The 18479-nt window shown below is 39.9% G+C and overlaps 1 protein-coding gene across 4 annotated transcripts in view; it reads right to left on the bottom strand.

Moving 5' to 3' along the window:
* The window catches only part of LOC137003718 (ephrin type-B receptor 1-B), a 337726-nt gene that overhangs the window by 202339 nt on the left and 116908 nt on the right, over positions 1-18479 (bottom strand). For all 4 annotated transcript variants that reach the window (XM_067363994.1, XM_067363997.1, XM_067363996.1 and 1 more), the window contains exon 3: positions 3319-4000. In XM_067363994.1, coding sequence (XP_067220095.1) covers positions 3319-4000 — 682 coding nt within the window. The remainder of the gene's footprint in view (positions 1-3318; positions 4001-18479) is intronic.

Genomic DNA, 18479 nt, shown 5'->3' with positions numbered 1-18479 from the left:
ATACCGTTGTTTGCTTTTAGAAACTAGTTTTACAAAAAAACAGTAGGCGGCACACAGTGTGTATTTTGCAGTATGTAGTAAGTAGTATGCTCTAATCCCTTTCAAGACACAAAGCTGCTCAGACTTCCTTTGAGACACATTTATAATAGTTCAGACACTTTCATTAACCCAAAAGACCAATTGCTCTAATCAACCTCTAATCACCCTCTCCAGGTCCAAATTGACCAATGAAAGCAGAGGGGGGTGGGAAGGTTTGGAACCAGACGACCATCAACAAAAACAGACTAATGAACATTAAAGGAATACTTATTACCCCAGGTTGCCTGTTCTGGTAAAATCAACCCTGAGGAATTTATGGAAACTTTATAAGAATGCAATGTGTGTGTGTGTGTGTGTGTGTGCATGTTCAGACTGCAATATATTACCCCATCAAAAGCCTTTATAGGAACTCACAGATCAAAGCAGCAGTAATTAGTGGTGACTTGCTGTGTGCGAAATCGTTAATCCGCTAACACACTGGCTTTTAAAAACCACGGCCACATCTAGATGACAGACTTTACACCAGACACTAACACCCAGCAAAACCTCAACCATCTTTAATCTTCAAAGTTTATGACAACTTTATCACCTCTTCCAGATCACTGAACATTCCAGAAGATATCTGACACCGTGTCCTTACCAGGCACAACACGACACGCTTCCAGCGCTGACTTTTCATTATTTTTCTGTCACTTCTAGCAATTGTTGGTATGCTTCTGTCCATTTACACCTATATAATTTGCATGTTTCCTCGCCATATCAAGACCCAGATATGTGTACTGTTATTGAAAGCAAAATTCTGTACAAAACAACAAAATCACAGCCAGTCCAAGCATAAATAATGTTCAATATGAATAATGTTCAATTTACTTTATTGTTCCTGAAGGGAGATTTGTATTTTATATATAAATAAATACATTTTCTATATACATTTTAAAAATCGAACCTAATTATTATACATAAAATATGAATGTTGAAAAAAAAAAATGGTAAAACTGATTTTAAGTTTGCATTTTGAGGCAGTTGAGGAGTCTGCAGTCTGAAACAGGTCTTATGCCTGCTACAGACTGAGCGATTGCAGCAATCCTATAACATCTATACATGTCATACTGTACGACATGGATCTAATCAACTTGAGTACGACATGTATGTAGACTGTACGATGATGACACCTATTGAGTCGTAGGATACGATGCAAGTTAGTATAGAAGAATAAGCATGTCATCAGCATGCGCAAGTGGTAAACAAACAGAAGATGAATCGCACTTTGGCAATTGTGGTTTTTATGTGCGCTGAAAAAAAAGAGGAGGAAGCGAAAGAGTAGAATATGGACACAGTCATGTCTAGGGAAAAAGGCCAACTTGGCATGCTAATTTTGCAAATGGAGTTTGAGGTAAGTAGTTTTGGGGCCATATCGTGTTCATCAATACACCATTTCATGTTACGTTTTTATTGGCTAGTCAGTAGATGTAAGTCATTGCAGCAAACATAATGAGATGACCAACGGCCGTCTTTGAACCTCTCGCACTGTATAACGTAGGACCACCATTTAGGAGCCACGACCACAGAAATCGCCACATTTGGTCATCTTTCATTTTGGGATATATCCCAAAATCGTACAATGTGTACTGTTAAAGCCGACAGCAATAAACAGGAACTATATAGACATCATGACCATCTCTCAGTTGATAAGAAGACCTTGCCTGAGGATGCCAGTAAACTCAACAAAGCTGCCACCTATGCATGTGTGTATTTATGTTTAGAGGCACCTGTGGACCTCAAAGTTGGCCCTCCCACACTAAGTGTCATATCTGTTTATTGATCGAGACAGATAGCTGTCAATCAATCTTATCGTCACTCTACACATTTGGTCCTGAGGGAGTCAATATGGCACTGGCCTTGAGTGAAGGCCAAATCGGCCAATTGCAGACCTTGAGAGAACAATATGGCAGTGTGTGTCAGTGTGTGTCTGTGTGTGTCGGTGTCCACATGAAAAGAGAGCAGCTAAATACAGACGAGAATGAGAAACTGTGTGTCTGGGTGTGCAGTGCATTGCATAAAATAAAATAAAATGTGCATGGAAATTATAATGAAAAGAATATTTTCTTGTATTATTTGACTTATTTTTTTGTTATATTATATTCATAATAGTGGCTGATCAATATGCCATTTTCAATTACAAATTCATAAATGCTCCAATCAGACAAAATAAGCCATATTAATCCAGAATAAATCTACTCAAAACTCAAAATCTGTTGCTCAGAAATCTTCTCAAATAATCACAAATCTGCACATATCTCACCTCAATTTAGAGGAAGTTCATTAGTCAAAGCTACTCCAGAACTTTCTTGAGCTAGAGCTCATGAAAGAAGACCAGCTTAGGCCGTGTGTCCACCAAAGCGTTTTTTCAGAGGCAAGCATTTTTTTTTTTTCCAATTGTTTTTAAAATGGCTGGAGTGTAACGAGGCGCTGAGCGTCTATTTCAGGCTGAAGTGCTGAACGCTCTGTGTTTTTTTTACTGGTCGCCTAGAGTTGAAGAATGTTCAACTTTGGGTAAAACACAGCGCCGTCCAATCACAGTGGAGGAGGGGCGGGAAAAATACAACACTGCCACAATATGCTTGTACAACGTCAGCAATAGCAAAAACAAGCATAATAACAGAACAAAATCATTTAAAACTAGAGCCAGAGCAAATACTTTACATTATATCCACATTTTGTATATAGAAACAATACAGGGGAAAAAAAGAAAATCTGTAAAATTAGATACTAATAACACTTCCGCAGATATTCTGGATCATACTGTAGCAAGCAAAGCATCTCAACTGAAAAAAAAAAAAAGAAATAAAAACAACAACAAAAAACAAAAACGCTGAGCTGCTGAAGCACTCTCAAGCGCTGACAGCAAGGTGTTTTCAGCAGAGCACCTAGTGTTTTCAGCTGACTAAAAATACTTAGGTGGAAACATGGCCTTAGTCAAACCAGGAATTTTAACCAAGAATTTAGTCAGCCTGCTCACTAGAAAAACATATTGTTTGTAAATATCATGGCTATACTGAACTGGTTCAGCTCCAAACCAGCATAAACCTGGAATAAAATGGACATTCCTATAATTTTTAACAGAGAAATCTTGTCAGTGAGGAAAGCTAAGCAAGATACCAAAGACTATCCCATGTTTTCCACCAACTGAAAAAAGATCCATTTAAAACACTTGAAAATAAATCAATAAATATACTTCAATGAACCAAAGATCAACACTACTGAAATCCAAACTCTTACCTCGACAGACGTTCCCATTATCCGGCTCGAATCCCGCCTTGCAGGTGCAGCTCCCAATCGGAACCATCCAGTCCCCATCACCATTACAATACAACTTAATAGGTACGTCCACTTCCTCAGAGTTTGGGATGCACATCCCACGAGCGATAACCAGCGAGGTGCTCTCTGCCCCGGTCATGGTCTCTGGAAAGATTGCAAAGTTCTGCACCACGCTGGGGCACTTCTTAAAAAACACACGCACGGACAGCAGGGACATACACGCACCATAGTCCTGAAACGCCAGATAAAAGCCATTTTTCGACAGTGGACCGAAGCTCCTCACCTCAGTGTTCACTTTCATCAATCTACCACCAAAATCCACCTGTGAGAAGCTCTCATCTGCTGCAATGGTGTCCACCTTCAAATATGGAGCCTCCATCCAGAACGCCGTGCCCTTGGTGGCAATGACGGAGTCTGTCTCGTAGTAGTACAGGTTAAAGGTCTCCTTACAGGACCCAGGCACTCGTGGGATGCTGCTGCAGTCTCGGACAGTGAAACGCATCTCCACGTAGATGCGCTGAGCACCGCGCCGAGCGATAAAGGTGGTGAGCAGCCAGTTGTTTTGGTTGGACTCGAAGACGTTGCACACCTGGTACGTTCGGATGGTGTTGAGGTTTTCATCATAGCCGCTTACTTCCTCCCACTGGGAAACAAAACAAAACAATAGGAGGTTTAGCACAACAGAAAGAACAATGGCAGACGACCGTACACAATTAAAAGGAGATAAGTGAAACTCATAGTTTGTTTGTTTAGGCTATTACTATGCAAGTCAAGCCCATCAATTGTCAAAATGGATAAAAAAATGAAAATAATTTTTGGGGAAATGTTTATGATGTTTTAAACAGAATCTCGTACTATTAAAAGAATAATAAGCAGTGTTGGGGAAAGTTACTTTTAAAAGTAATGCAATACAATATTGCGTTACTCCCTAAAAAGTAACTAATTGCGTTAGTTACTTTTTTATGAAAAGTAATGCTTTACATTAATTTTGTGTCACTTTTTCTCACCTGGGTTGGGCTTGCTTGTTTGTTTGTTTTTAATAACAACAAGAAAAGTTCTATTTTTGGCAAATGTTAAGGCCCTTTCATTCCAAAATGAAATGAATAAGCCTCAGGCTGAAGGAAATGCATATTTACACCTGTACAGTAGAGGGCGCAGCTCAAACAAACCTTTCAGTTGTGCTGCCATTCTGGATTAAAGAAGAATAGGATACAGGAGAAGGAAGTTCAACACTCTTGTTTATAAATCAACACTGCATTCCATTCGTAAGTCTCATCCCTATGCCCTAATCCCTTCAGAGGGTTTACCCTCTGGAATGAGAGCTTCGAAGGGATGAAGGGTGTAGGAGTAAAAAAAAAAAACTCTTCTTTTGGAAAGCACTTCTGCATCATCTTAATGAGACAATCAAGGAAGTGCCTTTGTCGCACATTTTGTATGCTGGTTATCCCCCCGAAAAACACGGATTTTGTTTAACGTTAGTTTATTTATTAATTTATGTTAAATATAATGTATATTGTGTCTATGTATTTTAAACATTTGAATCAAATGATAAAGGTAGCTGTTAAGTATTTTTGTTGAAGCACAATATAATTTTGACCATAATAATATACCAAATCTAACTCGTATAAATGTTACAGTAGTATAGAAAAACACTACACAAACATGTATAGGCAAAATCGAACTCCAAGCCACCTGTACCCACTCTGTGATGTCAAACAACTTCCCTGTGCGAAGGATCATGGGGGCCCAAAGTGTCCATCAGTTGTACCCTTCGAAATCCTTCATTCCAAAGGGCCCTTTGAAGTGGCCAGTTTTGAGCACTTCTGTTTGGAACGACCCTTCAATATGGCGGCCATGATTGTTTTCACTCCGAAGTGCCCTTCGGAGGGCGATATATCCCGTTTGGAATGCACCGCTAATCTGAAGTAATTTTTGCTGATTGGTATTGTTGAATTAGGTCAGAGGCAAAGACAATGGTTAATAAAGTGAGATTAAATACATAAAGTATTTGTGTAATTTAATATATTTAATTATTACAGGTTTGCATAAAATTCGGAGATTTCACTTTTTTTATTCATTTTGAGGAATACTGAATGTTTTTGTGCAAGTGAGATTAATAAATGCATGTTCACATTTAGTCTAGAACTACAATAACCATCATGTTCACACAGCGCACACAACACCTCTGAACTTTATTTCTCTCAACATGTGGACAGGAGAGATGTCAGTCAATACATTTGAAAAAGTATCTTGTGTTACTTATTTGAAAAAGAAGTAACAGATAATTTTGTTGTAAATTGAAAAAGTAATTTGTTACTTTACTAGTTACTTTAAAAAAAAGTAATCTGATTACATAACTCAAGTTACTTGAAATGTGTTACCACCAACACTGATAAGAATATTTTTGTTGTTGTTGTGAATGATTCAGGGAATTAATCTTTTGAGTGTATAATTCAAATACTTACTCATAACACACGCAAAAATACATAAGCTTCACTTACTGGTGTAATTTATAACCTAAAGAAAGGGCCACTAAACAAATCAATGAACAAATCTGAATAATTTTGGGTGAACTGATTCAAAAAATTCTAGTCACTGGGTAAATACATTATACACAATAATGTGCATTTTAGCACCCAGAGAACTTTCCATTTTCAGGTCAATGGTGTGAAAACACTCTTATTTCATCTTAAAATTGCAAGAGGCGCCTGTTGAAGTGGAATGAAGATGAGAAATATCACTGCTGGTCCATTTGATGCTATCGATGTGGAACCATGGCCTGAACTCAGACAGGTTTCTGCCTTTCATAAAATATTGATACAAACTGAGTTCCCAGAAACCTCTCCAACCCCATATTCCCCACCCCAAAACCATCCAAAAGCTTTTAAACACTACATCACTTTGAAACTTTTTTTCCTTCTCTGAGATGATGAACCCTTTATGGCTTCTATTTCCGAGTTTCAGATCACAAAATCTGTCTCCCTAATCACCTGAGGTGGGTGAGGAAGCTGCTGCCATCTGCTTCGGTCCAGGCCAAGTGCGGCCAGCCACTTACCATTATAATATTACCATATTATAAAATGTGATGCGTAACAAATGTGAGATTATGTGCTATCGAATTACAATTAGAAGCAAGTGGAGCAGTATATGGCTGCCTTCCTGCAACCCTGGTAAAACAGCACCATTGGCAGATTGTGAAACATGGCACAGACAGAGCAGCCGTTGAGTTTAGACTGCTGTTGAAGACAGTTCTGCTGATGATTGTGGACATTAGAACAAAAGAACAAAGATTTTCAAAGAGCCTCCCTTCTAAAATATGAAGACAACAGCATATTTTCACATGTAAAGGCCATTTACACTGTGTGAGAAAAAGCATATTATAAAAGGCAAAATGTAAGCAAAATTAAATAATTGGCTTTTATATTTCCACAGCATTAATATCAAAGCAAATTAACAAAATATTGTCAGGAAAATAGCGTGATTTTCACAATAAATCCAGAGCAGTTTTACAGTTGCACATGACAGTCCTATTTAATATTGCAATATTTATTTTTGAAAATACTTATTATTTTATACTTAATATTTTTGAAAACTCCTGCAATACGAGATCCTATATAAATTGTTAATTCTCCCCAAAATGAAAAATCTGTCATCATTTACTCACCTTCATCTCATTCCTTCATCTTGACAGAGAATATCTGAATAGCAAACGTGAATGAGATTTGACAGCTGTAGCGGAGGGCAAGACTTTCAAATGATTAACAGCTAACTTTTTGGTATTTTCCTTTTAAAAAACTATCGTATGGCTTCAGGAGATTTGGAATAAGTAATTCTGAACACTTTCATGCAAATAGTTCCTTTTTGGAGATTGATGGCCCCAAGGCACTGTATGGAAAAGAGCAGCAGCATCATTCAACCTAACATCTCCTTTTGGGATCTATAGGAGGAAGACAGTCATATAGGACTGAAAGGGATAGTTCACCCAAAAATTACATTTCTGTCATTAAGTACTCACCGTCATGTCGTCCCAAACCTGTAAATCCCTCAATCATCTTCGGAACAAAACTAGTTCATAGATATTTTTGATGAAATCCAAGGGTTTCTTAACTGCACATAGTCAGCAACATCATTGCACCTTTTGAGGTCCAGAAAGGTATTAAAGACATTGTAAAATAGTTCATGTGACTACAGTGGTTCAACCTTAATGTTATGAAGCGTCGAGAATACTTTTTGTGCACAAAAACAAAACAAAAATAACGACTTAAGAATACAAAATAGTACACAAAAGTATTATCGTTTGCTTCATAACATTAAGGTTGAACCACTGTAGTCACACGGACTATTTTAACAATGTCTTTAGCACCTTTCTGGACCTCAAAAGGTGCAATGCTGCTTATGTGTGCTTCAGAAACCCTTAGATTTCATCAAACATATCTTAATTTGTGTTCTGAAGTTCTTACAGGTTTGGAACGATATGAGGGTGAGTAATTAATGACAGAAATTTAATTTTTGGGTGAACTAACCCTTTAAGCTTGGATGAGTAAATCATTTTAAAATGTTCATTTTAACCATAGCTGTCCAAACACAAACAAACCATGCGGCTAAAAGCCTGATTCTTTACTACTGATCCAATCCCTCAGTCCCAGCGGTGGACAGCTGTGAGGTAAAAGTAGGGTCATGTTGCCTGTACGTGATTGCTTGCTGCATGAACCATTCAGTTCACTGTTAAACCTGGATAGCAGGCACACCACCGCATGGCCCTGTGGGTAATCTCTACCTTTTAACAGAGCAGGTTGACCGATTGAACCATCCTACGCTATCCCAGAATTCCCTTGAGGTAGCAGAGCCGTGGGAGAGGGAAACAAATACAAGGTTTGTAAGTGGACTCTTGAGGGCCGTAAAACTTACGGTATCGGTACGGGAAGTGTGTGTGTGTACCTGTGTGGGCGCTGTTTGTTTTGTCTAAGTGTGGGTGGCTTATGGAGGGTTGCTCACTTATGGAACCTCACCGAATAAAAGTCTGATCCAAGCAAACATTGAGATCATAAGACGGGCTATCAGTACCTTTGCTGTTTGTGTGCGTTATGAAAGCAAAAACAGAGAAAAGGAGAATTCGAGCAAATCTAATCTGAACAATGATGGATCAGCATCTGTGTGGCAGCTTGAAACCCAGGAGGAAAAATCGATGCGTGAAGTGTCGGCAAAACAGTATAATCTCCACTTCTGGAGAAAAAAAAAAAAGTATGTGATGCAACATATAAAATGGTTCACTAAAACAAAATGTTCACCTGAAAATGAAACTTTGGCTATTATTTACTCATGTCATTCCAAATCTGGCTTGCTTTCTTCCGAGGAACACAAACAGGAAAAAAAAGTTCACTCTTTTCCATGCAATTACAATGAAATGAGCTAGAATGCCAACAACTCCGGTCCTGGAGGGCCAGTATCCAGCAGAGTTTAGCTCCAACTCTAATCAAACACACCAGCTAATCAAGGTCTTTAGGATTAGTAGAAAGTTATAGGCAAGTGAGTTTTTATCAGGGATGGAGATAAACTCTGCAGGACACTGGCCCTCCAGGACCGGAGTTGTCCAGCCCTGCTATAAAAGCATCATAAAAGTGGCCCATTTGACATTATATTCACTAGTCTTGTGAATATGATAGATTTTTGTGAGCATTTTGTGTCCAAAATGTAAGTTCCCAGCAAGCTGTTAATCACTGCACGCAGTCAGCGAGTTGAGAACAATATCAGTCCAATTCATCAACAAATCATTCATTGAAAAGATTCGGTTCAAAACAATGATTCGTTCACAAACTGGACATTGATCCCTCTCTCATGAATTGGGCAAGGGGAGCTAAGAGAGCTTAAATTTCCATCTGTTCCTCTCACAACACTTGGCATAGTGTAGTCATACTTGATGCTTTTTCATTGTTTTTGAACCTTGAAAAAGCTCCAGTACCCGTTCATTTTAATTGCATGGAAAAGAGCCACCAGTTATGCTATTCAAAACTTCTTTTGGAAGAAAGAAAGTCAGTCATAAAGGTTTGCAATGACATGAGAGTGAGTAAATGATGACAGCAATTTAATTTTGGGGTGAACTAACCCTTTAATAATGTTACAATAATATTCAGCAGACTTGTGTTTAATTTAATAAAACAGGAAAAGCAAAGAACAAATATTAAAAAAGCAATCATAAAAAGCCATCTGTAGCTGACTTGTTCATTCAAGCAATTCCACTTCACTAGAATTAATTCCATTCTTCTTGTAAAGCCTCTCGCATGATTAATATTTCTTAAATGTAAGATTAATGTGAGCAGACACCCACGGGATAAATGTAACTTTCTACACAACACCACAATTCGATAAATAATTTTGAGAAAACAAGATAAAAAGCAGAAACCCAGTCTGTAACGGTGGTAAATCAAAATCTAGCCCTAAAGAACAGAGCAATTTCCATTCCATGACACATCTGTCATGATTTTTCACAGCAATTTCACATCTCTATGTTTAATTATACATACTGTCATTTTACATCTTTTGATTGCATCAGGTTGAATTGTTCTTTCCGGTAATTTAAAGAGACAGCGACTGACAAATGGGAAAAAAAATTCCACCCTCCTGTTTAAGCTTTCCATCTCTTTAAAAGACAACATGAAATAAAAATTGACCCTTTCTGCTTCCTTAATAACTGTCTTTAGTCTTATTGTGCACAATTTGTCAGTTATTTGAATAGATTCATAATGTTTTCATAATACTGCATAATCAAGAAAAACATGTTATGTAAATATTGATTAGGCAATATTAAAGGTGCTCTTAGCGATGCCATGCGCTTTTTTTTAGGCCAAAACATTTTTTGTCACATACAGCAAACATCTCCTCACTATCCGCTAGCTGCCTGTCCCCTGAACACACTGTAAAAAAAACACGGTCTCTGTAGTCGCCACAAGTTCCGAAAATGGCAACAAAAACTACCTGGTGCAGCCTGGACCACGAAACATAATAAACATGCTCCAGCCAATAACCGACAAGAATGATTTTAAATGTGCGTTCATGACTGTTTCAGGAAGCACGGAGGGGAGGGGGAGGAGGAGGAGGAGGGAGGGTCTAGCTAGCCTCTGTTTTGTTTGACAACACTTCGAACGGCAACAGGAAGTTACTCCACCCAGGATCGCTTAGAGCACCATTAAGCTAATTATTGACATTTTTCTCAGCCTTTTATATATATAAGTGGTCTCTTAATTTTTTCCATAGCTGTATATATGACTAAAAAAGCGTGGTATTAATCATTAACACTTATTTTAATCTAATAACAGTCTTAAGCTACATTTGAAAAAAAAAAAAAATGTATAAAGAAGTATGCTGTTTTGCACATTTTTCTTTCTACAGTAGATATTAGTCAAATCAACTATATTGAACAGGTTGACTTATATCTTTCTTTTTTGAAGTGGAGAATGGTTGTAAATGCATACAGCAAATCTCCTTTATGAATATGGTCAATTTCAGTGTCAATTTCATGCTACTTTAAAGTGTTAGTTCACCCAAAAAATTCTGTCATTAATTACTCACCCTCATAACGTCCCACATCCGTAAGACCTTCGTTCATCTTCGGAACACAAATTAAGATATTTTTGATCAAATCTGATGGCTCAGTGAGGCTACTAAAGCTACTAAAGATATATTTAAAACAGTTCATGTGACTACAGTGGTTCAACCTTAATGTTATGAAGCGACGAGAATACTTTCTGTGCGCCAAAAAAAAAAAAAAAAAAAAAATGACTTTATTCAGCAATATCTAGTGATGGGAGATTTCAAAGGACTGCTTAATGTAGTTTTAAAGCTTTACGAATCTTTTGTTACAAATCAGTGGTGAACCATTGAAATTTCAAAACGCTTAGGACTTAACGAAGCCTCGTTTCCTGAAATTACATGACTTTGGCAGTTTGATACATGCTCCGAACCACTGATTCCAAACAAAAGATTCATAAAGCTTCGAAGCGTATTATTTTTGGCGCACAAAAAAATCCCTGAACCACTGTTGTTACAGTTGTACTGGTTTGAAGAGATGAGGCAGGTACGGATTTCCACACTACACAATACTTTAATCCAAAAGGCAAGGAGAACCAAACATACAACATAAAAATAACATTAAGACGGACGAGGAGTGAAGGGAGTGAGTGCAATATAAAGGGAGTGCAGATAATAGAGTCCAGGTGCAGGTGATCCGTGATGATGAGGAACTGACGAGGGAAGTGAGTGCAGGTGTGGAGAACAGGAGGATGATGGGAAATGGAGTCCAGGGGAACAAGGGATCTGTGACAGTACCTCCCCCTCCCGGTAGGCGCGTCCTCGCGCCGTAAATAGAATAACCGGGAGGGGGGGGCGGGCGCCCTGGAGACCTCATGCAGGTGCCGGGGGATGAGTGGACTGGAGTGGAGGTCTCCAGGGCGGATCCATGAGCCATGGCGGGTCAGGAGCCTTGGCAGGCCACGGCGGGTCAGGAGCCTTGGCAGGCCACGGCGGGTCAGGAGCCTTGGCAGGCCACGGCGGGTCAGGAGCCTTGGCAGGCCACGGCGGGTCAGGAGCCTTGGCAGGCCACGGCGGGTCAGGAGCCTTGGCAGGCCACGTCAGAGGCCCACCCACATGTGTGGCGCCCACATGTCCCCCACCCACGGGTACTTGGCCCCCCCAAAAAAAATACTTGGAGAGGTTAAGGATCATATAGAGGAGTCCAAGGAATAAAGTCAATGTGTGGGTGGAGGAGCATGGAGCTGGTTTGGCGGCGGAGACTGGAGAACTTGGCTCGGCGGCGGCGGAGACTGGAGAACTTGGCTCGGCGGCGGCGGAGACTGGAGAACTTGGCTCGGCGGCGGCGGAGACTGGAGAACTTGGCTCGGCGGCGGCGGAGACTGGAGAACTTGGCTCGGCGGCGGCGGCGGCTGGAGCTGAGGGCTCGGCGGCGGCGGCTGGAGCTGAGGGCTCGGCGGCGGCGGCTGGAGCTGAGGGCTCGGCGGCGGCGGCTGGAGCTGAGGGCTCGGCGGCGGCGGCTGGAGCTGAGGGCTCGGCGGCGGCGGCTGGAGCTGTAGGCGGCGGCTGGAGCTGAGGGCTCGTAGGCGGCGGCTGGAGCTGAGGGCTCGTTAAAAAAGTCAATAAGCCAGTCCAGATCTGGCGGCTCGCACAGGGTTGGAGCGGGCTCTGGAGATACAGGAGCGGGCTCTGGAGATACAGGAGCGGGCTCTGGAGATACAGGAGCGGGCTCTGGAGATACAGGAGCGGGCTCTGGAGAGACTGGAGCGGGCTCTGGAGAGACTGGAGCGGGCTCTGGAGAGACTGGAGCGGGCTCTGGAGAGACTGGAGCGGGCTCTGGAGAGACTGGAGCGGGCTCTGGAGAGACTGGAGCGGGCTCTGGAGAGACTGGAGCGGGCTCTGGAGAGACTGGAGCGGGATTTGGAGATACTGGCCCGCAGGAGACTGGAGAGACTGGCTCGCAGGAGACTGGAGAGACTGGCTCGCAGGAGACTGAAGAGACTGGCTCGCAGGAGACTGGAGAGACTGGCTCGCAGGAGACTGGAGAGACTGGCTCGCAGGAGACTGGAGAGACTGGCTCGCAGGAGACTGGAGAGACTGGCTCGCAGGAGACTGGAGAGACTGGCTCGCCCTTCTTCCTCTTCCTCCTCTTAGGTTTACCGGACCCAGCGGAGATTTGTGGGCCCGGCAGGACACAGGGGAACCTTCGCTGGAGGAGTATGCGGAGGAGGACGGAGGCTGACTGACTGGCCCGGCCAACCGTGTTTCTGGATGGCCTGGAGACAAACACACATCCTGAACCTGTTCCACGAAAAATTTGGACTTATTCAAAAACAAAATTAAATTGATAGTTTCGCTTAAGGAGAGACGAAAATCAGGTTCGTTTAAACGGACAGTGTTGTCGTCCAGACCATCCAGAAACAGGGCGATCAAACGTGCTTCAGGCCAGTCAGACAAAAAAGCAAGCTCAGCGAACTCCTCCACATACCTCTCCAGCGAACGACCCACCTGTAAGAGTCCAATGAGCCGCTCACCAGCTGTCCAGGATGAGAGAGGCATGGGAGACGTTGGAGCCCGGGGGAAGAAGGAAGCTTCCATCTTTTTTCTTTTCTTTTTCTTTTTCTCTGTGGAAAATCCGGTAGTTTAAAGGTCCGTCTTTCTGTTACAGTTGTACTGGTTTGAAGAGATGAGGCAGGTACGGATTTCCACACTACACAATACTTTAATCCAAAAGGCAAGGAGAACCAAACATAAACATAACATTAAGACGGACGAGGAGTGAAGGGAGTGAGTGCAATATAAAGGGAGTGCAGATAATAGAGTCCAGGTGCAGGTGATCCGTGATGATGAGGAACTGACGAGGGAAGTGAGTGCAGGTGTGGAGAACAGGAGGATGATGGGAAATGGAGTCCAGGGGAACAAGGGATCTGTGACAACTGTAGTCACATGAACTGTTTTAAATACGTCTTTAGTAGCTTTCTGGGCATCTGAAAGTCTTAATTGTCTTGCTGTCAACACAGGCCACACTGAGCCATTGGTTTTTATCAAAAATATCTTAATTTGTGTTCCGAAGATGAACGAAGGTCTTACAGGTATAGAACAACATAAGGATGTGTAATTAATGACAGAATTCTCATTTTTGGGTGAACTAACCCTTTAAATCAAATTCATGTCATTTTCTTTATTTAGTCAAGCATGTTATAAGGGTTAGTTCACTCAAAAATGAAATTTTGTTCTTTAAGTACTCAACATCATGCCGTCCCAAACCTGTTAGACCTTCGTTCACCTTTGGAACACAAATTAAGATATTTTTGATTAAATCTGAGGGTTTCTGAACCACGTTGACTATTTTGAAAAAAGGCTTTATTACCTTTCTGGACCTCAAAATGTGCAATGATGTTGCTGCCTATCTGTGTTTCAGAATCCCTCAGATTTCATCAAAAATATCTTAATTTGTATTCTGAAGATGAACAAATGTCTTGTGGGTTTGGAACAACATAAGGGTGAGTAATTAATGACAGACATTTCATTTTTGGGTGAATTAACCCTTTAAATTTGCAACTCGAGTCAAGTCACATAACTGCATTTCAAATTCCATGTTGTCTTTAAACACAGTAGAAGAGGGAGTGTATCATCACCTCCTAAGAGACGGCAGAGCTGGAATGCATTGCTCTGGAGGAGAAGGAGGGATGAGAGCGAGAAGTGAGAAGAGAGAGGTGGGACTGGTGTGGAGGGGTGGGAGCATAACATAGCTGGCATGATGAATGAGTTTACAGAGATCCTGGGCACAAATGAAAGCCCCTTTTTTTTTCTTCTGACTGCCAAAGCAACTCCCCACCCCTCCACCCCCATACCCCTGTAATGATGATTTATCTGTATTAGATGGACCCGTCCAATCTGGCACGGTGCTGCCATTAATACAGCAGGGCGCTGGGCCCGTCCCTCCCTCCCCTCCCCAGCCTGGTCTAGGGACGCTTGTCTCTCTGTCTGCTGAAATGACCACAATCACTCAACCCGACTCACGCCACAGGCTACGGCAGACAGAGCAGAGTACCAGCTCATATATCATATTGCGAACTGTGTTATACCATCAGAGATTTGCACATAATATTATGAGCATGCATGCATGGACACGTGGTCTCACATTAACACTAACACAGTGTCATAATATAATATATACACACATACATACATACACACACTACCATTCCATTTGGGGTTACTAAGATTTTTATTATTATTATTATTATTATTGAAATAAATTAATACCTTCATTCAGCAAGGATTTATTAAATTGATCAAAAGCGACAGTAAAGACATTTATGATATTACAAATGATTTATATTTTTAAAAAATGCCGTTGTTATGAACTCTCTATGTGGGAAGTGGGATTGTTGAAGAACAATTGTTTTTTTTTTTGTTTTTTTTTTTAAATGTACTGCATAATAATGAAATGAACAATAAGAATAGTTACTTCAAAAATCAGCATATTAGAATGATTTCTGAAGGATCATGTGACACTGAAGACTGGAGTAATAATGCTGAAAATGTAGCTTTGCCATCAGAGGAATAAATTACATTTTAAAATATATTATGTTAAAATATATTAAATACTGTTTTACTGTATTTTAATCAAATAAATGCTGCCTTGGTGAGCATAATGGGGCATATAATGTTTTTTTTTTTTTTTTTAATTCTTTTAAATAAATAATAATAATATAATAATAATAATAATAAAAAGATTATATTTGATTCTGCTTAATGCTAAAATCGAAGTTTAAAAACATGTTTTTAATCATTAAGAAAAATGTGATTTATTTTCAGAGAAGAAGGATTTGTAATTATCCCTTTTTCCACATGTTCAGACAGTTCTTTTCTGGCCAACAACGGACGAGCCTCAGCTGATGATGATGTAACATAATTAATTAGGTCTACTTTTAACATAGTCTAACAGATTTTACACATTCCCCTGAATACACACATACACAGAACACACACAACAACAAATTCCCTCCACAAGACTGGAGGCGCACACAAATAAACAGTGAGAAAGAGGTCGATGGAAATGGCAATTTGAGGATTCACAATCTCAGACTGTCTATAAAATGGTGATGAAGTCATTAAAACTGTCCAATGTGCAGGACAAAAGTAAAATTGTTTTGAAGCCCTCTGGCTTGGGCTATAATGATCATGCTCATAAACTCTCAGACTGCACGCTTTCATCAGAAAGAATCTCAACTAGAGCCGACCGTTTTTCTGCCCGGGATTTACAGGTCTGCTCAGGCACAGGAGGGGTCACAAATCAGAGAGAAAGATGTGGAAATACATTCTCAGCTTTAACAGATTTAATTTGGAGACCTTCATTATCCAGTGTAGTTCATGCTACAACGCTGAGTAAATTTCCCCTCAGGGATCAATAAAGTATCTCTAACTGTTATGGGTGAAACCTGGATCTGTTGTCAAACCAACACATTAATCTCCAGACACAGTCAAAGAGGACAGAACATTAAGCACATGGATTGAGTTAGCCGTGCACTTCGATTTGAATGCATAGTTAAAAACGATAAAATTTGAAAGGCTGACAAACCAAATATGTGCACAATATGACTTATTGATAGAGCTTAGAAAGCATTTTTAAAGCTGAGCTACTCAGAATTAGTTGCAGTCGAGATACTGTTTGAAAAAGTAGATTGATACACTACAAGATACTCACAAGAAGCAACAAACTTTTTTTTTTGTTTGTTTTGTTCTGTTCCTCTGTTTCACAGAATTGTATTTCTCTGTACCATTTTGCAATGTATGAAAACATCAAAAACTGATTGTGTTGGAATAATATTTATCTGGCATAAAAATTAGTTCAATTATATCCCAATTAATCAAATATAGTAGCAGCATCAAACTTGTAAACAAAGTCAAAACACAACTACAATATTTGTAATTATATACATATTTTGCAATATTAAAACAATGACACACATTGGGCCCTATTTTAACGATCTAAACGCAAAGTGTAAAGCGCACGGTGCAGGTGCACCCAGGGCGTGTCCAAATCCACTTTTGCTATTTTAACGACGGAAAAACGGTATGTGCGCCGGGGCGCATTTTTGAAATGGGTTGTCTCTATTCTCTTAATGAGTAATGGGCGTAATGTTCAATAAACCAAACAGAGTGACCTTTAAGAGCGAGATGCGCTCGCACCATGGCGGATTGCTATTTACATGGCGGAATTTGTTGGCGGAAAAGCTGAACGCTATTCAAGCGAAGAAACCGATCAGTTCATTATTATAAGTAGTAATAGGCTGAATTGAAAATAGGTAGCCTAATTCTAATACACGCAATGACTATTCATCATTACATTTTTATAATTATGTAACCTACACAATAATATTCTTTTACACTGTAATCCTTTTGTTTTTAATATTTGGCATGTTTGTGTGATGCACATCCCTGTGTGTAATAAGCAAAGTCAATGTGCACTGTGGACGCGCCCAGAGGTGCAGTTTTTACCAACAAAAAAATATTGCGCCATTGACTTTAGACTAGGTTTGAGTTGGTCTATGGCGCAGTCTATTTTCAGCTCCTTAAAATAGCAATGCACCGGCAATGCACCTGAACACACCTCTTTTTTAGACCAGCACGCCCATGGGCGCACTAACTGGCACAAATGCATTTACTAATTTAAGGACGTGACGCTGAACAGGAAAACGCAAACGGCGCCGGGCGCAAACTAGCAAACACACTTGCGCTGCGCCTTGCTTCGCATTGCGCTGGGTGTATTATAGGGCCCTATGAGTCAAATTAGCAAGAATAAAAAAAAAAATATTAAAATATGTAATAAAATTAATATTTTTTTTAATTATATATAAAAACTCCAATATTTGTAATTATACATACACATATTCAGTAAAAAAGTTATTATATTATATAATATTATATTATATTATATTATATTATATTATATTATATTAATATTATATTATATATATTATAATTTATTTAATTAAAAACAGCAACATAACATGTTGCAGATGGACTCTTGTGAACTATAATGAGTGAATTTTTAAAACCAGTTTTAATGAACCATCCAAATAAAGTATTATAAAATGAGTCTAAAAATCAATGATGCTTAAGAGATAGAGGATGTTAGGTAAAAATTGCAAAAAAAAAAAAAAAAAAAATCCCCTTAGTAACACCGTCACTTTTTTCCCTGATATGTTTGCCACTTTTTTTATATCAAAGAAGGGAAAATGGGAACGGGAATTTATGCAACTGAGTCTTGAACTCCCATTTCCCACTTGAAGTACCACGACTCAACATGTCAATGTACAAGCACTAAGCACTAGGCCCCCAACCTTGTCACTTTCAGAGAGGCACATGAGGTTTAAAACAAAAAAGAGGAAAAGAAAAGCAGCAACAAAACAAAGGTATTCCATCATCTGTCACCGTAGCAATAATGGAACTCTCCAGGATCCCAACATCCATTTTCCATCTATGACAAGGCTTTAAATAGCCCTGTATGTGCGGCTGGGTATATTTCGGTTCCATGGCGCATGTGAGTGCAGGTTAAGAGTGTTCTTAAGCTGAATAATTCAGTCGTG

Source organism: Chanodichthys erythropterus, chromosome 16 (assembly GCF_024489055.1).
Source record: "Chanodichthys erythropterus isolate Z2021 chromosome 16, ASM2448905v1, whole genome shotgun sequence".
Lineage (NCBI taxonomy): Eukaryota > Metazoa > Chordata > Actinopteri > Cypriniformes > Xenocyprididae > Chanodichthys > Chanodichthys erythropterus.
This window is presented reverse-complemented; position numbering and strand designations above follow the sequence as displayed.